The sequence below is a fragment of the Tachyglossus aculeatus genome, chromosome 18 (assembly GCF_015852505.1).
Source record: "Tachyglossus aculeatus isolate mTacAcu1 chromosome 18, mTacAcu1.pri, whole genome shotgun sequence".
In the NCBI taxonomy this organism is placed as follows: domain Eukaryota; kingdom Metazoa; phylum Chordata; class Mammalia; order Monotremata; family Tachyglossidae; genus Tachyglossus; species Tachyglossus aculeatus.
In genome coordinates this window covers 21506147-21530671 of record NC_052083.1, presented here as the reverse complement: position 1 = coordinate 21530671, position 24525 = coordinate 21506147, and the positions used below count along the sequence as shown (strand labels likewise).

Below are 24525 nucleotides of genomic sequence, written 5' to 3'. Positions count from 1 at the left end.
ATATCTTTGCCATCATTAAAAAAATACTCCTGGCTACTATCTGCTTTATTTATTCTTTAATTTAATTTATTACTATAAAAAGGTTGCAATCGTTATTCATGTTGGTACAGGAAGCTAAGTTTCTGCTTCCAATACGGCCCTCACAACACTGTCACTGAGAGCTGCTTTTTGATTCTTCGGTTAAAGTGCTACCATAGATTTGGAGAAGGTGAGTTGATGTTCACTCTAGATCCATACATCTTTCAAATCCCCCTGAGGGTCCATGACATCCTATGATTTCTTTCCGATATGGAGAAATTGACGGTCTTTACAACCAGCACAGGGATATTGCAGCCATACACAAGTGATTCCATCAGAACTCATCCTTCCTTCACACAACAGCCCAACTCAGCCCTTGCCATGGAACCATTTCCTTTTCTGGGTTTGCCACTGTCTGCTGCTCAATGCTTCTGATTTATTTCTCATTTTGAAAGTCTGTCCTCCTGAACCTAAACAGTGAGACCTTTGGGACCTCTGGTGTGTGTCTTAATCTGTTCATTCGTATTTATGCTTTTTTTAATCCCAACTCGTTACGAAAAATCGTTCTTACCCCATAAATAAATAAATACCATTACTACACTAGCTGATCTTCATTTCATTTCTTCACGTTCATGTTGTCTTCCTTCAAACTACGTGTACTGCAGTGTTTTGACTAATCTGTTCATATCCATTCTCTTCCCATTTCCCACCCCCCACACCTTATTGATATTCCAATTATTGGTAATAGTGAGATCGCAGTCATATGCATGGGAATGTGGCTGAGATAAGCATGAGTGAATTCTAAAAAATGATCTAACACTTTGTTACATTATATGAGGCTGTGGTTAGTGATGCATTCAAAACTCAGTTTCAACACTCCCGGTTTGTAACCTATTGGGATTTCAATTGAAATTTTCTCAAATGATGCAAACATTGCTGGAAATCTCATATCAAATTTCAAGGAGGAAGCAAATATCCAGGCACCAGGGTTTCTGTGCCTTGGGCTTGAGACATAATAATCACTCTTGTCTGAGATATTTCCAGAGGTTTGCATCAGAGGCCTGAGCTGTTTCTTCTAATAACAACAATAATAATAATAACGGCATTCATTAAGCGCTTACTATGTGCAAAGCACTGTTTTAAGCGCTGGGGAGATTCCATGGTGATCATCTTGTCCCACGAGGGGCTCACAGTCTTAATCCCCATTTTACAGATGAGGTAACTGAGGCAAAGATAAGTTAAGTGACTTGCCAAAAGTCACCAGCTGACATTTGGCAGAGCCGGGATTTGAACCAATGAACTCTGACTCCAAAGCCCGTGCTCTTTCCACTGAGCCACGCTGCTTCTCTGTGAGATGGTATGGGTGCAGGAAGTGAAAGGCGGAAACAGCAGGCATCTTGCCTGCCACAGTTTTTGAATGAGTTCATTCTTCGATTTCACTCGCAAATGCTGTTTTCCCTGCCACCTTTGCTGACCGTTCTCCCCGCTCCATTGTCTCTCTACCTGCTTCTCTTCTCGCTGTCTTCCACGAGTCTGGTTGATTTTTAGTGCCGAAGTGGAGGCAGCAGTTCATTATGGCTCTTTCAGAATTCCCCCAGGCGCCTTACACAGTTAGGCAGAGACTGCTTTGCTCTCCCTCCTCGCAAAGACAGGCTCAATGTACACAAACTGCAGCCCACACCCTCCTCAGCCTCTTACTTCTCAGGCCCTAATAACCCTCATCCCTGATGTTCCCAGTCTCCAGGTCTCAGTCCCTACCCTCCGACACTTCGAACCCCACTCCAACAACACCTGGAACAGGGCTGTGAGAATTCTCTCCCTTCTTCCTTATAGCCACATTTCCCAACATAACCATCACGTCCTGGCCCTGGTGTTTGCCATGGAGCAGATCAACAAAGACCCCAGCCTCCTGCCCAAGGTCTCCTTGGGATTCCACATCTCCGATAATCTATTCCGGGAGAGGCTGGCCATAGAGCAGTCTCTGGTCTTGCTCTCGGGAGCGGGCCGGACAATTCCCAATTACAGCTGCGAGGGGAGGCGTAAATTGGTGGCCGTCATCGGGGGAATCAGGTCTACCTTGTCCGTTGCCATGGCCAGCGTCATCGGATTCCACAAGTTCCCCCAGGTAGGGAATCTCTGCTTAGTCCTAATCACTGCCCTAATGCAGTAGATGTCCCCTCAATCTCTCCCCCCAACAACCAGGTCTGGAAACGGCTACTTCTTTGGGAGAATTTCTCCAGATTCCCACAGTTGTGTTGTCAGGACCATCCTCTGCCTGATCTGCAGAGAGGGATTCAGAAATCTCAGTTTGTTTCTCCTATAAGTTCGAGGTTTCCTGCCTTTCCTCTGCTCCTTTGGTTCAAGAATTTGCTGGGTGATGATTCTGGTGTGAAATGTTTGTGTGCTTGTTAGGCAGGGACAGCCAAAAGAGGGAGAAACTGGAAAGCCCTTTTCTGTGCTGGAGTCCTGGTCCCTGAATCTTTCTGCCGGGGGTTGGGAAACAGAGCAGTGGTACCCACTGAGACTTGTCCTGTTCTGTTGTGCAGAAGGAGATAGAAAGTGGGGTCTGGCCTTTTTGCTACACATCCTTGTGTGGGGAAAAGGGACTGGTCCCTCTATTTTGGTGGCCACGGAAGGAATTTCTACAGCAGAATATGAAGAACCTAGGGTTCCAAGGTGCAATTACCCCCCAGGGGTGACTGGGCCCCCAGTGACCTGGAGAAGAGAATGTTCCTGAGAGGGAGATGGACTGGCTTTGTGGCTTCCAGGCCCTGGCTCTGTCATCTCTCCCACTGGGGCCAGTGACTGGCACGAGATCAATCAATCAATCAATCAATCGTATTTATTGAGAGCTTACTGTGTGCAGAGCACTGTACTAAGCGCTTGGGAAGTACAACTGGCAACATATAGAGACAGTCCCTACCCAACAGTGGGCTCACAGTCTAGAAGGGGGAGACAGAGAACAAAAACAAACATACTAACAAAATAAAATAAATACAATAGATAGGTACAAGTAAAATAAATACATAAATAGAGTAATAAATATGTACAAACACATATACGTATATACAGGTGCTGTGGGTAAGGGAAAGAGGTAAGATGCGGGGGATGGAGAGGGGGACGAGGGGGAGAGGAAGGAAGGGGCTCAGTCTGGGAAGGCCTCCTGGAGGAGATGAGCTCTCAGTAGGGCCTTGAAGGGAGGAAGAGAGCTAGCTTGGCGGATGGGCAGAGGGAGGGCATTCCAGGCCCGGGGGAGGACGTGGGCCGGGGGTCGATGGCGGGACAGGAAGGCTGAGTAGGTGCGAATGAGTTTGTCGTTAATGTAACTTGGTGATAATAAGGCCTTTTTCCCGGGGTGGGGGGCGGGGAGTCAGTCAGGACCGGACCGGGAAGGGGGGTTGGGGGGCACTATAAGGAAGGTCGCTTAAGTGGGTGGGGGTGGAAGCAGGAGGCGTCTATGGCGGTGCTCGGAGGAGAGGAGCCTTCCGGGAGCACCTGGGGCCACGCGGTGTGATGGCGGGTGGGTCTCTCAGGAACAAAGTCCCGGGGGTCTATGGCGGGCCTCTCTGGCGCTCGGAGGAGAGGATCCTTCCGGGAGCAGCGGGGTCCATGCGGTGTGATGGCGGGCGGGCCTCTTGGGGAACGGGGGTCCCGGGCGTCTATGGGGGCCCTCTGAGGAGAGGATCATTCTCTGGAGCAGCGGGGGCCACGCGGTGTGATGGCGGGCGGGCCTCTCGGGAACGGAGTCCCGGGCGTCTATGGCGGCGCGCTCTGAGGAGAGGATCCTTCCAGGAGCAGCAAGGCCGCGCGGTGTGATGGCGATCAGAAATTAATCAGGGTGGGAAGATCATGAATAAAGCCAAACCTGGGATCTGCAGCACATACTGTTGAGAAATGGGAAGCGGGGAAGGGCAGGGATTTTGGCAGGCTGATTTGTCCCGGGAAAACTGAGCTCTCTGCTTAAGGAATGTCAAAGCTGTCTGGTGTGAAATGATGCACTGGAAATATTGGTGAATAGGGAGAGCAATCAGAATGGGGTGACATTTTTCTTCCTTGACCTGACTCAGCCCAATGCCATTTTGCCGTATGCCCTGTAACTTCAGTGACAGTATTTCAGTGATCAAATACAGGGATCCCCTCTTGTACTGCTCTTCTTTGAGAGAGGTTTTCATGATGACCCCATGATATTTTCATACTATTAATTGGAAGTACTAGTAATAGGGCAATCACATGTAAATTAAGTGTGTGTGTGTATGTGGAGGGGGTTAATATGTGACACATATGTTAACGTATAGCTGATCAAATCATGAATTTGAGTGATCACATATGTTAATGAACAATGTTAATTAGAAAATTCATTAATTATATTTCTTGCCATTTTCACTGCGTTTTCAACGCTATATGTATTTTTCTTTGATAGTTATGGGTAACCTTGGGGAGGGCTAGACCTTTTTTACATTATTTCCTATGATACATTATACTTGGTTTATGCTCTTTTGTTTAAAAGAGAATTTTCTTTAAACAAATTAAAAATGCTAACTGGGTGTAGCAATGCATATCAATATGCTGCATAACAATGGGGTTTTCCTGCAATCCAGTTCCCAGCATGTCGATATTCTGCTTTGTGGTTCTAAATCCAAATGTTTGAACAATTACTGAGCTTCGTTGTCTTCCATCCAGATCACCTACGGCCCCTTTGATGCCTCTCTGAGGGATCCGGTGCAGTTCCCCTCTCTCTACCAGGTGGCCCCCAGGGACACCGCTCAGCAGCAGGGAATAGTCCGGTTGTTGGTGCATTTTGGCTGGACCTGGGTCAGCCTGATAGTCTCCAATAACATTCAAGGTGAAATATTCACCCGGGACGACACAGGAGATGAGCAGACACGGAGTCTGTGTGGCCTTAACAGAAAGGATCCCTGAAACTGACTACTATGGCACAAGACAAGTACAAATATTGAATAAAAAGACGACTGATTTGTCGACCAATGTGGCCGTTGTCTGTGGTGACATCGATTCCCTCATCACGTATAAATGGGTTGTCGGTTGGTTTGGTGTTACCGGGAAGGTTTGGGTCAACACGATTCATTTTGGTGACAGTGTATATAATAATTACAACAAATTTGAAAATTCCTTCATAGGTTCTTTGTCATTTTCTGTCCACACGGATGGTGTGCCTGGATACCAAGATTTCCTCCGTGCAGCTAACCCTTCAAAGTACCCCAATGATGTTTTTCTCAAGGATTTCTGGAAAGCCTGATTAGGCTGTGTCTTTAAAGCTTCCCAACATACTGAACACGCACGGTTCGCTCTCTGCTCTGGAAATGAGAGCTATGACATCCTAAACCTGCCTAGCTTTGACATGGAGCTGACAGGGCTGAAACACAATGAGTACAGTGCTGTGTATAAGGTGGCACACACGCTTCATGAAATGATTTCGTCCAGGTCAGAAATGCAAACGTCCGGGCCAGAGGACACAATGGTGCCCCCTCCGTGGCAGGTAAGATTCCTCCACAGTCCTCTATGGCAGAGCTCCCTCTGGGCAGTTTGCAACTACTCTCTCCATGTGCTCTTTCACCTCTCACTATTCTCTCTCTCTCTGGCAGCTCCACTCCTTCCTGAGACAGAGACCATTCAACGCCAGCATTGGGGACCACCAAGATACTTATGGAAGGACTGAATCAGTCCCGAGTTATGATATACTTAATTTACAGCCGTACAATTTTCCTGAGTGCCTGCGAGTGAAGGTCGGAGAGTTTAAACCTCAAGCATCTATGGGGAATGATTTGATCATTAATGAGGAGGCCATTGTATGGAACCCAGGATTCTACCAGGTGAGGAAAGCAAGAGTTTTGAGTGTGAAGGCATTATCAGTCCGGCTAAATCCTTCAGCTGTCCACTAAGCTGCCCCTGGCTAAAAACCTCTCCTTCCCCTCGCACACACTATTTCTTCTGATTGGCACCTGGTCTCTCCAAAACCCTTCTCCTATAGCCACTCAGCCCACGGGGGATTTAGCTTATGGAATTTCTCATACCAAAGCTGTAGCAGAAGAAAATATCAGTCAATTAAAGCATGCTTTGAATAAATTCATAGACCAATGGCCCATGATGAAGGGGAACTTAAAGATGTAGAAGGAGAATATTAGAAGTTAATGATCATTCCTCTTTAACCATGAAGATCTTTGTCCAGGAGGACAATGTGAGTCCTGGTGCTGCAGTCCAGTTGTGTATGATTCAGTAATGACATTTCTCCCTGGCCACACGGTTCAAGTGTGGAAAAATGATATGGTAGACCAAGGGCCTGAGAGCCAGAGGACCTGGGTTCTAATCCTGTCTCAACTACTTGTCTGCTGTGTGACCTTGGGCAAGTCACTTAACTTCTCTGAGTCTCAGTTACCTCATCTGAAAAATGGGGATCAAGACTATGAACCCCATGCGGGACGTGGACTGTGTCCCAAACTGATTAGGCTGAATCTGCCCCAGTGCTTAGTACAGAGTCTGGCATGTAATAAGTGTTAAACGAATACCTGTTTTTTGAAATGCGGTGGAAATTGTGTAATCATTAGAGGTTTTGAAGAGAGGGGATATGTCGTGTGAATGGCATTTCCCTTCAGTCCTGATAGGATGAGTCTTACAACCAAGGAAGGGACTGTTTTGTTGGAGAGAAAGGGCCCCAGTGTGAGATTTATTTTAGGAAAAATCAACTGGTTCTGCCAGTCAATTGGATATGAGAGCAGAATGGCAGTGAGAAGCTGAGGCTGAATCCAAGATTCTGGGTTTGGGGATGTCAGCATCGTTAGCGGACATAGGCCAGCTGGGAGGAGGGGAGCATTTAAGAGGGACTTCGATGTTGCCCTTTCCTATCTCAATGCTCAGATGCCTCAGTCCACATGCAGTGAGAGCTGCCTCCCTGGATTCAAGAAAGCAGCACGGGAGAGGAAGGCCGTCTGCTGCTATGATTGTACCCCGTGCCTCAAGGATGAGATCTCCAACCAGACAGGTAAGAGTCTGCAGAGAACCAGGCATCCAGTGGCCTGGGCACTGCTGACTGCCTTTATCAATGTCTCTGGAATTTCTATTCAATCACCACGGTGTCTGTTTTGGGCACACCAAGTTGACTCACACCATCTGGCTCTCTAAACTGAATTCTGGAGAGCAGCGATGAAGACTCCACATTTTTAAATTAGCATTTGTTAAGTGCTTTCTATATGTCAAGCACTGTATAATTATGATTAATATTATTTGTACTACGCCTTGGGTTAGAAACAATCTGATCAGGTTAAATAAACACAGTCCATATCCCACATGGGGCTCACAGTCTTAATCCCCATATTACAATTGAGGAAACTGGTGCACAGATAAATCCAGTCACTTGCCCAAGTTTACATAAAAGGCAAGTGGCAGAGACAGAATTAAAACCCACGTCTTCTGTCTCTCAAGCACTTGCTCTATCCATTAGGCCATGCTGCTTCTTGTAGACTGCTGAAATTGAAAGCACCACCGATGTATCAGCCTGCCCCTAACATCAAGGCCATGATGGGCATGTCATCTACCTAAGCTCTCCCCATCCCTTTCACATCACTGTTGACAACTCCACAGCCTCTCTGCCAAATGATAAATTAATCAATCAATCAATGGTATTGGTTGAGCGTTTACTGTGTACACAGAACTGTACTAAGCACTTGGGGGAGTAATATACAATGGAATTTGTCGACACAGTCCCCGGGCCTTCCGCCACAGGGAGTTTACAGTCTAAAAGGGGAGGTGGACATGAAAATAAATTACAGATGGGGGAAATTTTAGAATCCAAGGATATGACGATAATTGCTGTGGGGGCTGGGAATGGGGGTGATAACACAGCCATGGAGTAATCTTTTATTCTGTCCCCAAATCCAAGCCCTCTGAAACTTCTGCCAATTCTTTCTCAGTAATAGCCCAAAGAAACTTCCTTCACCTCCACCTTATAGCCAGAAATCCTGGAATCATAATCTAATTGCTCACTTGCCAATCATTGTCATCCTCTAGACTGTAAATGTGTCCATGGTCAGAGAACGTGGTCTTCCAATTCTGTTGCACTGGACTTTCCCAAGCACTTAGTACAGTGCTCTGCACCTAGTAAGTACTCAATAAATTCAGTTGATTAATCAATTATTGGCATTTACTGAATGTTTAAAAGGTGCAGAGCAGTGTACTAAGGACCTGGGAGAGTCCAATACAAAAGTATTAACAGACATGTTTCCTACCCACACGAGCTGTAATACCCTCTCTTCTGGCCTCCTGGCTTCCAGTCTTCTCCCAATCTAGTCTATGTTACATCAGTGGCAGCAGTACACCTCACTTTTTCTGTCCTTCTACAGCCCAGCCCGCACCCTCCACTCCTCTGCCACTTACCACCTCACTGTGTCTCGTTCTTGCCTGTCCCTCCATCGACCCCCGACCTATGTCCTTCCCCTGGCCTGGAATGCCCTCCATCTGCACATCCACCAGACTAGCTCTCTTCCTCCCTTCAAAGCCCTACCGATAACTCACCTTCTCCAGGAGGCCTTCCCAGACTGAGCCCCCTCTTTCCTCACCCCCTCCTCATCCTCCCCGCCATACCTCCTTCCCCTCCCCACAGCACCTGTATATATGCTTGTACAGTTTTATTACTCTATTTATTTTACTTGTACATATTTACTATTCTATTTATTTTAATGACGTGCATCTAGCTTTACTTCTATTTATTCTTATGACTTGACACCTGTCCACACGTTTTGTTTTGTTGTCTGTCTCCCCCCTCTATCAATCAATCAATCGTATTTATTGAGATTTTACTGTGTGCAGAGCACTGTACTAAGCGCTTGGGAAGTACAGTTGGCAACATATAGAGACAGTCCCTACCCAACAGTGGGCTCGCAGTCTAAAATGGGGAGACAGAGAACAAAACCAAACATACTAACAAAATAAAATTAATAGAATAGATATGTACAAGTAAAATAAACAGAGTAATAAATATGTACAAACATATATACATAAATACAGGTGCTGTAGGGAAGGAGGTAAGATGTGGGATTAAGAGGGGGACGAGGGGAGAAGAAGGAAGGGGCTCAGTCTGGGAAAGCCTCCTGGAGGAGGTGAGCTCTCAGTAGGGCCTTGAAGGGAGGAAGAGAGCTAGCTTGGCGGATGGGCAGAGGGAGGGCATTCCAGGCCCGGGGGATGACGTGGGCTGGGGGTCGATGGCAGGACAGGCGAGAATGAGGCACGGTGAGGAGATTAGCGGCAGAGGAGCAGAGGGTGCGGGGAGGGCTGTAGAAGGAGAGAAGGGAGGTGAGGCAGGAGGGGGCGAGGTGATGGAGAGCCTTGAAGCCCAGGGTGAGGAATTTCTGCCTGATGTGGAGATTGAGTGCTAGCCACTGGAGATTTTTGAGGAGGGGAGTAACATGCCCAGAGCGTTTCTGGACACAGACAATCCGGGCAGCAGCGTGAAGTAGACTGTGATCCCGTTGTTGGGTAGGGACCGTCTCTGTATGTTGCCAACTTGTACTTCCCAAGCGCTTAGTACAGTGCTGTGCACACAGAAAGCGCTCAATAAATACGATTGATTGAATGAATGAATAATAATAAAGACAATATCACTAATAGTGGCATTTGTTAACCTCCTGCCATTTGCCAAATAAAGTCCTAAACGCCAAAGTAATCTATTAGACACTTCCTGTGCCACATGGGGTTCCCAGTTTAATGGGGAGGGAGAACAGGTATTCACTCCCAATTTTACAGAGGAGGAAACTGGGGCACAGAGAAGGTCTCGCAATAGGAATGTGGTGGAGTTGTGATTAAGACAGAGTTTTCCTAAATTCTTGTTCTGTGGTTTTTCCACTAGCCTTTCCTGTTCAAACTGGCTTTTACATTTCTCTAGGGGATCAGCTCTGGTTCCTTCCCAGTTTACATTTCTGAGGTTATAGGGTTAATCAACTTAGTATATTTGTTTCTGCCTGAGTTTGTATCTGAACCTGAATAACTGTCTGTTACTGAACAGCAAGCTCCTGACCATCAGATTTAAGTATCCTATTCAGTTTGTCTCCCTCTTACTTAAATATGTTCTCACACTATACTCCATCTTCCACACGCCGTTTCTCTCAAACTAAACTACTTTTTCCCCCTCTTTCTTTCTTTATGGCATTTGTTCAGTACTTACAATGTGTCAAACGCTGTTCTAAATTCTGGGAGCAAATACAATTTAATCAGGTTGGCCTCATTCCCATCTCTCTTGTAGGCTGTAGGCTCCTAGAAGGCAGGGAGAGCATCTGCTAGCTCTCTCTACTGTATTGTACAATACCAAGCACTTAGTTTGAACAGAAACTGTTCAATATGATTGATGGATTGATCTCACGGCGGACTTCTTCTTCGTGCCCTCGTTCCCCTCTGGAATTCTTTTCTCCTTCAGATCTGCCCAATCTCAACTCCCCTTACATGCAAAACCCTTCTCAATTCTCTCCCCACTTCCTATAGGAAGTCTTCCCAGATTATATTTCCTTTCTATGTTGTCCCATCTAGCATTTTGAAATGTAAACACACCCACCCTAATAAATTTGCATTCATACCCAAACTTAGTAATTATGCGCACTTACTGACCCTATTATTTAAGCACCCTACTCATCCACATAGCCATCTTTCCATTCATGTCTTCATCTTTTCTGTACTTTATTTCAAGTCTGTCTCCCCACCTAGAATACAGTTCCTATAAGGCAGGAATCATGTCTCTTAACTCTATTGTGGGGCAAATTGTTGTGTAGGACTTTGCCTTTCAGACGCGGCTCACTGTTGGAAGTGCCCTGACGATGAGTATCCCAATGAGCAGAGAGATGACTGCCTCCCCAGAGTCACGATTTTCCTCTCTTTCGACGAGCCGCTGGGGATTGTTCTGGTTTCTACAGCTCTTTCTTTCTCCCTGATTACAGTCCTGACCTTGGGGATCTTTACCAAGTACCGGGACACGCCCATCGTCAGAGCCAACAACCGCGGCCTCAGCTACATCCTCCTCATCTCCCTCTTGCTCTGCTTCCTCTGCTCCCTCATCTTCATCGGCTGCCCCAGCAGAGCGACCTGCCTCCTTAGACAAACTGCCTTCGGCATCATATTCTCCATGGCTGTGGCTTCGGGGCTGGCCAAAACTATCACAGTGGTTCTGGCCTTCCGGGCCACCAAGCCGGGGAGCAGATTCCGGGGATGGTTGGGTCCCCCAGTGTCTAACTCTGTCGTCCTTATCTGTTCCCTGATCCAAGTGACCATCTGCGTGGTCTGGTTGGGAACCTCTCCCCCTTTCCCTGACTCCAACACGCAGGCTGAGTTTGGCCGCGTAGTTCTTGAGTGCAACGAGGGCTCCATCACTGCCTTCTACTTCGTCCTGGGCTACATGGGCTTCCTGGCTCTGGTCAGCTTCACGGTGGCCTTTCTGGCCCGAAATCTGCCAGACAACTTCAACGAGGCCAAATTCATCACGTTCAGCATGCTGGTGTTCTGCAGCGTCTGGATCTCGTTCCTGCCCACCTACCTGAGCACCAAGGGCAAAGCCATGGTGGCTGTGGAAAACTTCTCCATCTTGGCCTCCAGCGCTGGGCTCCTGGGATGTATCTTTGGACCCAAGGTCCATGTGATCTTGCTGAGGCCTGGAAGGATTACCCGAGACCAGTTACTGAGGAAACCCAATTCCATTAACAAATCTACATGACAATTGTTCCTGAGGCCAGGGCAAAGTAAGCTCCTTTGACTCCTCTTCCTCACAAAACTTCATAATCGTCTAATGACTCCATTTTGTTATAATTCTGAAGAGTGACTTGAATTTCTTGTACTGACCTTTTTTTTTCTAATCAGTCTTAATGATGTGTCTTCGTTGAACTTCCTGTTTGGATGATTCATTGATTCACTCAATCGTATTTATTGAGCTCTTACTGTGTGCAGAGCACTGTACTAAGTGCTTGGAAAGTACAATCCGGCAACAAATAGAGGCAATCCCTACCCATAACACTTTGGAGAAATGCACTCTCACATAACAACACTTGGATCTGTGCTGCTTGTTCCAATAAAGCCACTGTGGTGTTCCTACCCAGAGCTGCTTTCCTGTGCTTCGGTTGTATGGGCAACTTGGATTTGAAGTCGGTGAGCTAATGGTCCCTCCAGCAGCTGGTCTAACTGTAGTGATGCAACTGTAGTGATTCAACTCTCTCTGAAGGACCCATCATGAGATGGCATAGTTTAGGCCTTGGGAGCATCCATTATTCTTATATTTTCTTATATTTTGGGAGGTGGACGATAGTACTAGTCTTTGCTCTCTAAAACAAAGCACTTTTATTGCATTATTTAGTTTTCAGGTTCCACGAGATTTGATGGATTTTTCCATATTTAGCCACCACTACTGACTTGGGCAATGAAGTGTCTCAGTTTGATCAGGTTGATAGGGTTTGGAACCACTTTGACAAGCCTTTCTAGATCCTTATATACATATATATATATATATATATATATCTATCTCATTCCCTTCCTTACTGATTATCAATGTCAGACCAAACATGCTAAGGATGGTAACAAGATACCTTCACTGAATGTTTACTGTTATATTGTACTCTCCCAAGCAATGCTCTGCACACAGTAAGTGCTCAGTAAATACTATTGAATGAATGAATGAATACAGGGAGAGACTCTTTGATTTACCGGGCTACTAGCAGTAATTCCCACACTAACCTGCATCTCCCTCTCATATGCAGTCCAGTTCTTCTACCTTTTTCCTCCTGTCCTGTCCCTATTGGATGTCACCAGCATCCTTGATTCATCCTCTCTACTGCTCCTCATCTCAAAACTCCTCAACCTATTGTCCCTTCATTAATTTATTCAATCATATTTATTGAGCATGTACTGTGAGCAGAACACTGTATGAAGTGCTTGGGGGAGTACAGTGCAAAAATTAACAGGCACATTACCTGTCCACAACGAGCTTACAGTCTAGAGGGGGGGAGACAGACATTAATATAAATAAACAAATTACAGATATAGACATAAGTGTTGTGGGGCTGGAAGAAAGGAGGAAGAAAGTGAACAAGTCAAGGCAATGCAGAAGGGAGTGGGAGAAGAGAGAAGTGGGGGCTTAGTCAGGGAAAGATTATTGGAGGAAATGTGTCTTCAGTAAGACTTTGAAGTGGGGGAGAATAATTGACTGTCAGATTTGAGAAGGGAGGGCGTTCCAGGACAGAGGCAGGACACGGGCAAGAGTTTGGTGACTAGATAGACAAAACTGAGGCACAGTGAGAAGGTTAGCATTAGAGGAGAAAAGTGTTTGGACTGGGTTTTAGTAAGAGAGTAACAAGGTGAGGTAAGAGGGGGCAAGGTGATTGAGTGCTTGAGCCAATTGTGAGGAGTTTTTTTGTTTGATGCAAGGGTGGATGGGCAACCACTGGGGTTTCTGAGTGGGGTGACATGTCTTTAACGTTTCTGTAGAAAAATGCACTAGGAATCAGAGAGAGAAGTATGGACTGTAGTGGGAGAGACCAAGGCAAAGCCATGGAGGCTGGGAGGTCAGCAAGGAGACTGATGCTATAATTCAGGAGGGATAGGATGAGTAACTGTATGACCGTGGTAGCAGTTTGGCTAGATAGGTAAGGGTAGCTTTTAGTGTTGTTGTGAAGGTGGGATTGACAGGATTTAGTGATGGACTGAATGTATGGGTTGAATGAGTGAGATGAGTAAAGCATAATGCCAAGGTTACTGGCTTCCTTCCCCCTTCCCCTGGGAGTCTTGTAGTGGGAGTGTCTCCATCAACTCACCTAGCCTCAAGGTCTCATTTTTTCTTCTCTTTATTATCAGAACGTCCTCACTTGTATAACCTGTAACTTTTGATCTCTTAATCATAGCCACCCATAATTGTCATTTTGGATAGTCCTACACACAGACAGGAAGTCAGAAAGGTGTCTGCCCATTTTCTGGCCTACCCACTTCAAAGGAAAGCCTAATAACACAAGGAGCCAGGCTCTGTCTAAGAGGATGGTAAGAAGGAAAACTAATCTACATGTGTTCTAATTGCCCCCACCTTTCACTCAAGTCAGGGGCAGTGAGTTCAGTACAGATTCCACAGGCCCCTCCAAGAATAGCACAGACTATGAGGATATTGATATAGTAAGAGTGCTAATCTTTCCTAGGGAGTTAATGCATCCACAGAAAGGTACAGGCAGACATAGACTTATAACGACTGGCATAGACTAATGCAGACAGAGAGAGACATATATTACTCCACCAGCATCCATTCTGCTGTGGGGAACCCCTCTACCATAGCCACACACTGAATGCTCCATGCTTATTGACTAGAGTTCCTGGTCTGGGAAGAAGCCACTGGCTGCAGGGGCCTGCAGCTTTTTTATATCAGGTAAAATATTAGAGGAATGTTCACCCAGCATGATGGAGGTAAGTGCTATCAGTGTTTTACTTGTAGCCCCTGGATAGGGGGATTTTTGCTAGCATCCCTCTGGGTATTTGATCTATCCCTTGACCAGGACAGGCCCCTAGGCCCCAGCCTTGCATGTATGCTGAGACTCAGACTGAACATAGCCACTAAACATACCTCCTCAGACAGAATGGTCTTCCTAATGGATCCCCTTCACTAGAAGGTATCAATCCACTATGTATTAGCAGGAATGGAGATAATCAGAGGAGAGGAAAGTCCAGGAATTTTTGTTATTTTCCCTTTAACCAATCCATCAATTAATTGTATTTATTGAGACCGACTATATGCAGAGCACTCTACTAAGTACTTGGGAGAATATAATAGAATTGGCAGAAATGTTCCCTGTCCAAAATGAGCTTACAGTCTAGAGGGGGAGACAGACAATAATATAAATAATTTGTAATATATAATTCAAAAATATATATTTTAAAGATGAGATCAACCAGACCAGTCATCAGAACTGGCCTATTGCCTGTGCAACACCTTTTACAGATTCATTTTCTTTTCTTATTTCACTTTAGCTCCAAGTTTCCATTCCTCCCAAGCCCATCTCCTCACTCGGTGCCTCTCTCCCAACTTTTCTATTTATAACCCTGGTTTATGTCATTTCTCCTAACTAGAACTCCTGTCCAATTGCCCTGAATCTATCCCAGTGCTTAGCACAATGTTTGGCATCATAGTAAGTGCTAACAAAAAACCACAATTATCATTAGCACAATGTTTGGCATCATAGTAAGTGCTAACAAAGAACCACAATTATCATTATTACTCTCTCTAAAATCTCCAATTACCTCCTTCTTACCAACATTTACCGTCTCTAATCCACCCTAATCTTTGAACTCTCAGCTGCCTTAGACTCTGGGAACACTTTAAACTTTGCTTTTTCTGACATATTTCTGTCTTAGTAGTAGCCTTAGCTTTTATTAAGTGCTTATTGTGTGCAGAGCACCATGCTACATACTAGGAAACAATACACAGGCGAGAAGAGGAACTGGTCCCTGACACTCAGGGTGCTCACAATCTAACATTGTAAGGGGGAGAGGGGACTGGTGACAAACACATAAAGAGAGATGAAACAAAACGCTCTGTAGCATAAAGACACGGATAAATGCACACAATCAAAAACAAGTATCTGCAGGGTACTATGGCTAGGGGAGTCGATTTTCAGGTTCCTGAAGATCAGCATGCTTTAGTCACAATCTCTAGTGACCGCTACAGCAGCAGCAGCCACAGACTTTCCAAGATTCTGCAGAGGTGGCACCAGGATGCCCCTGCTTTTCTCTGTCCCTCTGGGGTGATGCAAGTCAGGCAAGGATGAAGACTCCTTGGTGATGTGGACGGGAGGTTGTACAGAATCTTGGGAGGCAGCACAGGGGTCCAGCAGAAGGACATAACGAGGGCCTGGGATGTCACAATGGGAAGATGACAGGTCCAAGGTAGACTTGCTCAGCAATACTTCTCTGAGAAAACCTCCTATCTCTTTTGTTGGCTGTCTCTTTTCCTACACCCCCTACCTGTGGATGTCCTTCAAGTCTCTTCTAGGTCTCCTTCTCTTCTCAAGTTTTAGTCACTCCCTTGAGGAGCTCACCTGCTTCCACAGCTATGGTTTCCACCTCCAGGTAGGTGAACTCCAAATCTAGTTCATTATCCCTGACCTCTCTCTTGTTCTGTAACTTCATATTATCCACTAGGACAGCCATATATGGATGCCATTCATTCATTCATTCATTCATTGAATCGTATTTATTGAGCGCTTACTGTGTGCAGAGCACTGTACTAAGCGCTTGGGAAGTACAAGTTGGCAACATTAGAGACGGTCCCTACCCAACAACGGGCTCACAGTCTAGAAGGGGGAGACAGACAACAAAACAAAACATGTGGACAGGTCAAGTCATCAGAATAAATAGAAGTAAAGCCCAGTATGATGGAAACTGAACTTCACTGTCTGGTAATTCCTTGTCCGTGGCATTATCATTGATTTCCCCCTCTTTCAATTCTCATATTGAGCCTATTGCAAAACCCTGTTGGATTTTCCTCTTCAACATTTTTATATCTCATCCTTTCATCTGTATCCAAACACCCACTACACTTATTCAGGCACTTGTATTATCCTGGCTTGAATATTGCATCAGCCTTTTTGCTGATCTCCCTGCCTCCAGCCTCTCCCCTATCCAGTTCATTCTTTATTCTGATCCCTGGATCGTTTTCTAAAACATTTCTGCACACAGCTCCCGTTTCCTCAAAAATCTCGAATGATTGTGCATTCCTTTCCCCATCAAACAGAAATTCCTGCTCACTGGTATCAAGGCACTCATCTTTCTCTCTCCTACTTACCCACTCTCTTCTCCCTCTCCAGCCCAGCCCAGCTTGCATTTTTCATTCCTCTCCAATTAACCTATTCACAGGGCCTCCTTCTCATTTCTCCCACCACTAACCTCTTTCCCCAGCCCTCCCCCTAACCTGGAACTGCCTCTTCTGTCAACTAAGGACTGTTTCTCACCTCCTGGTTAGCTGATGGTCATGGCGCCTGAAAAAAAGAGTCAGATGATCAAAGAAAAGTCATGAATGCTCAGGCATTGCAGGACTCCAGGATCTCTGGGGATTTATTGGCTGGTGGCCCCAGGAAGTTCAGGTCCATATGTGAATCAGTATGGGAAATACTCCTCCATACTCTTGCTCCACCTGGGTTCCTCTTCTGCATGACTCTGACGACTATGTAGGGTGGAGGAACTGGGAAGGCCCATTAAAAAAACACTCATGCTTCCAAATCTAAGGTAGGACCCAAACAGAATCCTGGCTTTAGGGCCCACCAGGTGCCCAGGGTCGGCCTGAGAGGGTCGAGAACCTAGAGTTGGCCCTAGAATGAGAATGCATGGTAATATCACAGATTCTGCCCCCATGGATTAGAAACAATGGCAACCTCTGTCCAGGCTTCCCAGGCCAGTGCAAGTGACAGAAACTCCACAAGTTGGAAGACTACATCTGGGGACCAAAACCTGCCTACCAGGAGCAAGGCATGAAGTTCCATCTTGGCTTCATCTCCAACCCCTTTCGGGGTCCAAAGAGAAGGTCTGATTAGCCACAGCTGTCTAATACTCACAACTTTGTGGGGACCAAGCTAATGGAGTCATGTCTCTGGGACCAAGCCCGCGGGGAAGGTTGCAACCTCCACTACCAAGGAGTTGGGCACGTAGAAAATTATGAATTTATTTTCTATCATAGTCTGCCCTAGGCTACCTGGAACCACTTCTGCAGTTGAAAAACTTGATCGAATAGCTGAGACGTTTGAAGAATTCATAATGAAAATGGTTTACAAAAACTGTAACCATCACCCTGTACATTCAAGAATCCTCATGAAGTCACTGTTGGAAGCAGAACACTGGGCAGGAAGGACCTGGGTCTGATGCCGGATGATGTTTCTCATTGTCTGATGTTTTGGAGCTCTTATTTTGTGCCTTTCAAGGATCATGGTTCTTATGGTGGCCTCCACAGGATCTCAGAAAAACTGTACAGATTCCAGTTTGGTCTTCTATTCCTATCCAGCGCATCTGCTCTTGGCCTCATTACCATACGTTTTCAGGTTCTATCAGTCAGTCAATCAATGGTATTTTTTTGAGCACTTACTGGGGGAGAACACCATCTTCGACTGTGAGCCTGTTGTTGTGTAGGGGACCATCTCTATTGTTTTCCAACTTATACTTCCATGTGCTTTGTACAGGTGCTACTACACACAGTAAGCGCTCAATAAATACGATTGAATGAATGAATGGGGCAGAACCACTGTACTAAGCACTTAGGAGAGTTAACCACAATCCCTGACCATCTTCAAATTACCTAACAAGCCTATTTCTCTTCATCAATAAATGCTATTTATTAAGAGCTTACTATGTGCAGAGGTACTGAACTAAATGGTAAACACTGAAATTAATATCTTTTTAATGATCAGATCTTCAAATCAGTCAATCAATCAATCCATCATATTTATTGAGCGCTTACTGTGTGCAGAGCACTGTACTAAGCGCTTGGGAAGTACAAGTGGGCAACATATAGAGACAGTCAATCAATCAATCAATCGTATTTATTAAGCGCTTACTGTGTGCAGAGCACTGTACTAAGCGCTTCGGAAGTACAAGTCGGGGCAACACATAGGAGACAGTCCCTACCCAACAGCAGGCTCACAGTCTAGAAGGGGGAGACAGAGAACAAAAAGCAAACATACTAACAAGATAAAATAAATGGAACAGATATGTACAAGATAAATAAATAAATCAATAGAGTAATAAATAGGTACAAACATATATACAGGTGCTGTGGGGAAGGGAAGAAGGTAAGATGTGGAGATGGAGACGGGACGAGGGGGAGAGGAAGGAAGGGGGCTCAGTCTGGAAAGGCCCCCTGGAGGAGGTGAGCTCTCAGTAGGGGCCTTGAAGGGAGGAAGAGAGCTAGCTTGGCGGATGTGGGGAGGTAGGGCATTCCAGGCCAGGGGGATGACGTGGGGCCGGGGTCGACGGGCGGGGCAGGAGAGAACGAGGCACGGTGAGGGGATTAGCGCAGGGGAATGGAGGGTGCAGGCTGGGCTGTAGAAGGAGAGAAGGAAGGGTGAGGTAGGAGGGGGCGAGGTGATGGAGATCCTTGAAGCCAAGGGTGAGGAGTTTCTGCCTGATGCGTAGGTTGATTGGTAGCCACTGGAGATTTTCGAGGAGGGGAGTAACATGCCCAGAGCGTTTCTGGACAAAGACAATCCGGGCAGCGGCTTGAAGTATGGATTGAAATGGGAGAGGACAAGAGGATGGGAGATCGGAGAGGAGGCTGATACAGTAGTCCAGACGGGATAGGATGATAGCTTGAACGAGCAGGGTAGCAGTTTGGATGGAGAGGAAATGGCGGATATTGGCAATGTTGTGGAGCTGAGACCGGCAGGGTTTGGTGACGGCTTGGATGTGAGGGGTGAATGAGAGAGCGGAGTCGAGGAATGATCTTTCACTGTCCAAAGGGACTTACAAATTCATGCAAAGTTACCTTTAGCACATATGTGTCATCTTCAGAACTAGGATGTACTTTGGAATAATAGTAATAATTGCATTTATTAAGCGCTTACTATGTGCAAAGCACTGTTCTAAGCACTGGGGAGGTTACAAGGTGATCAGGTTGTCCCACGTGGGGCTCACAGTCTTCATCCCCATTTTACAGATGAGGTAACTGAGGCCCAGAGAAGTCAAGTGACTTGCCCAAAATCACACAGCTGACAACTAGTGGAGCTGGGATTTGAACACACGACCTCTGACTCCAAAGCCCGGGCTCTTTCCACTGAGCCACGCTGCTTCTCAGGAATGTGATATCTGGATGTTTGTTCAATTTCAAATGACATAATAACATAACGACAAATGACACGAGAATGAAAAATGACACAAATAACACGAGAAGCACTGTGTCAGTGGAAAGACCATGGTCTTGGGAGTCAGAGGTCGTGGGTTGAAATCCCAGATCCACCACATCAGCTGTGTGACTTTGGGGAAATCACTTCATTTCTCTGTGCCTCAGTTACCTCATCTGTAAAATGGGGATTAAGACTATGAGCCCCACGTGGGACAACCTGATTACCTTGTATCTACCCCAGCACTTAAAGCAGTACTCAGCACATAGTAAGAACATAACAAATACCATCATTATCATCATTATTATGATTATAATGATCTCTTTTGATCCTTTGACCCCATCCAATTTTCTCAACTCATAATGCTTCATTTAGCCTACGTACTCAAAATACCTTCCCTTGATTACCTAAACGACACTCTCAAAACCTCCCTCTCTACTGAACTCCACTCACTAGCTCCCCTAACCCTTTACTGATCTCATATTACTAACCCACAACCCTGGATCACCTCCACAGTCTGCTTCCTTTGCTCTTGGGCACGAGCTGCAGAGCAGTGCTGGTGGAAATCGAAATATCAGCCGCTCCTCATCCACTTCAGGCTTATCTATTAACTTTAACTCTACCCTCTCGTCTACCTGGCAGAATTATTTCTCTATCCTTTTTGACATCCAAGCTCATTGCCCTCACCAGTTGTTCCAAACGTTTAATTCCCTAATCAAATCCCTTGTCACCCCTACCACACCTACCCCCCCAGCAATATCTTACTCCTAATCACCTGGCCACCTACTTTATTAAGGAAAATAACACCATAAGATGTGAGCTCCCTAAAATCCCCCCTGCCCCTCCCCAGTCTCTCCCCCTTTAACCTCCTCTTCAACTCTCCCATCCTTCCTAATTGTATCTTAAGAGGAAATCTCCTGCCTCCTCTCAAAAGCTACCCCCTCCACCTGTACATCCAACTCCATTCCTTCACACCTTATCAAAACTCTTGCCCCTTCCCTTCTTCCCTCCTTAACAACCATCTTCAACCATTCGCTCTCCAAAGTCTTCTTTCCCATTGCTTTCAAACATATCCATGTCTCACCTATCCTAAGAAAAATCCTCCATGATCCCACAGCTCCCTCCAGTTATTACCCCATCTCCCTCCTAACATTCTTCTGCAAACTCCTTGAGCGAGTTTTCTATGCCGACTGTCTCACGTTCCTCTCCTCTAATTATTTCCTTGACCCCCTCCAATCTGCCTTCCACCCCCTTTACTCCAGAGAAACTGCCCTTTAAATGGTCACAAATGATCTCTTTCTTTCCAAGTCCAATGGTCTGTACTCTATCCTAATCCTCTGCAACTGCTCAGCTACCATCGACATTGTCTACTACCCCCTTCTCCTGGAAACATTATCCAACCTAAGCATAACTGACATTGTCCTCTCCTGGTTCTCCTCCTATCTCTCTGGTCACTCATTTTCAATCTCTTCTGTGGGCTCCTCCTCTACCTCCCACAACTATGGGGGTCCCTCAAAGTTCAGTTCTATGTTCCCTTCTATTCCCCACCTACACCCACTCCCTTGGAGAACTCATTCGTGCCCATGGCTTCCACTACGGCTTCTATGTGGATGATTTCCAAATCTACATATCCAACCCTCATCTCTCTCCCTCTCTGTAGTCTTGCATTTCCTCCTGCCATCAAGACAGCTCTACCTGAATGTCCAGCCATCACCTCAAACTTAACATGTCAGAAATAAAACTCCTAATCTTCTCACCCAAGCCCTGTCCTTCTGCTGACTTTCCCATTACTGTAGACAGCATCACTGTTTTTCTTTTCTCACAAACCCATAACCTTAATATTACCCTTGACTCCTCTCTCTTGTTCAACCAACATATTCAGGCTATCACTATATCCTGTTAGTTCTACTTCCACACATTGAGAAAATCCATCCATTCCTCTCCATCCAAACTGCTACCAACGTTAAACCAAGCACTTATCTTATCCCACCTTGATTACTGAATCAGTCTTCTTGTTGACTTCCCTGCCTTCTCTCTTTCCTCACTCCAGTCCATACTTCACGATACTGCCAGATCATTTTCCAAGAAAAACATTCAGGCTACATTTCCGCACAACTCAAGAAGCTCCAATACATCCACCTCTGCAACAAACAGAAACTCCTTACCATCATCTTTGAAGCACTTGATCACCTTGCCCCCTTCTAGCTGACCTTGCTACTCTCTTTTTTAAAAATTGGTATTTGTTCAACGCATCCTATGTGCCAGACACTGTACTCTCCTACTACAACCCAGCCTGCACACTTTGTTACTCTGATGACATCCTGCTCTCTGTACCTCAATACCATCCTTCTTGCTGCTGACCTCCCACATACGTCCTGTCTTGGGCCTGGAATGTCATATCTGACCAACAATTAATCTCTCCCCGCCCTTCAAAGCCTTATTGAAGGAACCTCTCCTCCAAGAGGCTTCCCTGACCAAGCCCTCCTTTACTCTTCTCCTCCCTCCTGTGTCACCCTGATTTGCCCCCTTTATTCGGATCCATCCCAGACCCATAACAATTCTGTACAAACCCAGAATTTATTTATTGGTATTAAATTCTGTCTCCCCCATTACATTGTAACATCATTTTGGGCAGGGAATGTGTCTGCTATATTGTTGTATTGTACTCTCCCAATGAATTAGTACAATGCCTTGGACACAGTACTAAGTTCTCAATAAATACTATTGATTGATTGATTGAGTGACAGATTTTAGGAATGTTTGCCTTCTCCTCTGTACAAAATGTTGAGTTTCCACAGGTCACTTGTTGTTTACATTTTGAATCAGTGTTGTCATTCTTCTTGATCCATTTGAGATAATTCGAAGTTAAGATTGTTAACTTTTGGAATAATAGTGGAATCAAGAATCCCAATTTAACCAAGATTGCCTTAAGATTGCTATGTTTGCTAAAGGGTTTTCACTTGCTCTGAAAGGGAATAAGAATATCAAGGAAGTCTTCATCAACCAAATGTTGCATGTAAAATATGTGAAGATAAAAGCTAATCTTTTATCCAATAAAAGATAAGAAAAGCTAATCTTTAACTAATAAAAGCTAAAGTTTCAATGTTTCCATGACAGAGCAGCATATCTTTTCACTATGGCACATCATTCAGGCTAAATCTTTGAAAACAATATGGCAGGCAGCATTCTCAAATATCTATGGGACAGTCTCTCTCTCATAATGAATTACTTGATCTCCTAATCTCGCAAACAGGAAGACAAACCTGAGAATAGGGAGGTGGGACTTTCGGTGAAGCTAGGTAGGTAGGAACACAAGATGATCATAGGAGCAAGCATGGTTTCCTCCAAAACTGAAGTGCATGTGCTTGAACCTGGAGCTGACCCCCTTGGCCCTCCAGGCTGGTCAAGGAAAGCAACAACTCCTACTATGGACATTTGGGTAGCCCAGCCTCTACTCCTCCCACTCCATCTCTGCCTTCTCATCCCACTCATTGCCTCTGTACCCTGAGGAGCAGGAGTACCTGCAGGCACGGAGAAGGGTTGCCTCGGGCTCCAAACCCTTCCTGGAGCAGAAGCAGTGGCGATGGGCATGGGAAAGGATATTGATTTTGATTTTTCAGAAACATTCTGTCAATCTCTCAGTTTCTGTGTTCCACTGTGGTCTCACAATTACCTGGGAGCAGGGGAATTTTACTAAACTCCAGCACCCCCCACACCATCTGCTGAGATGTGGTAGCACTGATTCTAAACCCCTCCTGAAACAGAGACAAAGGAGTTGGGGACTGGGATGGGGAAGGATACACATTCTCTCCTTCTCTAAAAAAGTTTTAACAAAACATCACATCCTGTCAGCAGGAAGATCCTGGATCCAAACTCCAGCCAGATACTAATTTCAATATTTCAGAAGCATTCTCTCCACCTGTCTGTCTCTAATAAAGTTGAAATAAAATTTCAGATCCTGCCAGCGAGGAACAATTTTAATAAAAGGGGCTCGACATGAATAACGAAAGAAAATGGCATCTCATATAATGGTGTGGTAAATTAAATCCTTTAGCTGAGTTTAGGAAGACTAGAGAGAGGCACAAGGGATTGCGGGCCATAATCCAGTCAGATATAGTTTAGTCTGCATCCCTCCTGTATACCCTTTTCAATCAATCAATTAATTGTGTTCACTGCACATTTTCTGTGAGTGGACCACTATACTAAGTGCTTGGGAGAGAATAATACAAGAATTAGTAGACACAATCACTGCTCACAAGGAGTTTACACTCAAAGTATTTGAAAATTAAACTATTTCTATCCATTTTTAAGGACTCACTAATTCCCTCCCTACAGAATCATATTGATTTAAACCCCAAAATCCATACCCTACCTTATTTTGCCTTCTAGGAGAAATCATTCACAGATCACAGCCTCTAGATAGGACCAGTCAAGCTTAGGACGAATTGTTCGCTCCTCCCCAATAGAAGCCTCAGGGCTGATCTTGAAAAGGAATGCAAATTCGAGGCTATGTTAGGGTAAGGGTTACTTGCCCAATCCAAGCAAAGACAGAAAGGTCCAATAGGGGATTTGGTGAAACATCTTTTGTGGGAGTTGAGGGCACAAACTATGAGTTTTGGAGGCAGAGAGACCAAAGATCATGACATTAGAATGGTGAGAGGGGAATTTG

At 45.4% G+C, this 24525-nt stretch overlaps 1 protein-coding gene across 1 annotated transcript; it reads left to right on the top strand.

The window, feature by feature from the left end:
- The first annotated feature begins 1675 nt into the window (after positions 1 to 1675).
- LOC119940042 (vomeronasal type-2 receptor 26-like) lies at positions 1676 to 11722 on the top strand. The gene is made up of 5 exons (XM_038760100.1): positions 1676 to 2143; positions 5384 to 5515; positions 5622 to 5849; positions 6892 to 7015; positions 10803 to 11722. Exons 1-5 carry the CDS (start codon positions 1676 to 1678, stop codon positions 11720 to 11722), a joined length of 1872 nt encoding a protein of 623 aa, XP_038616028.1.
- The last annotated feature ends 12803 nt before the right edge of the window (positions 11723 to 24525 follow it).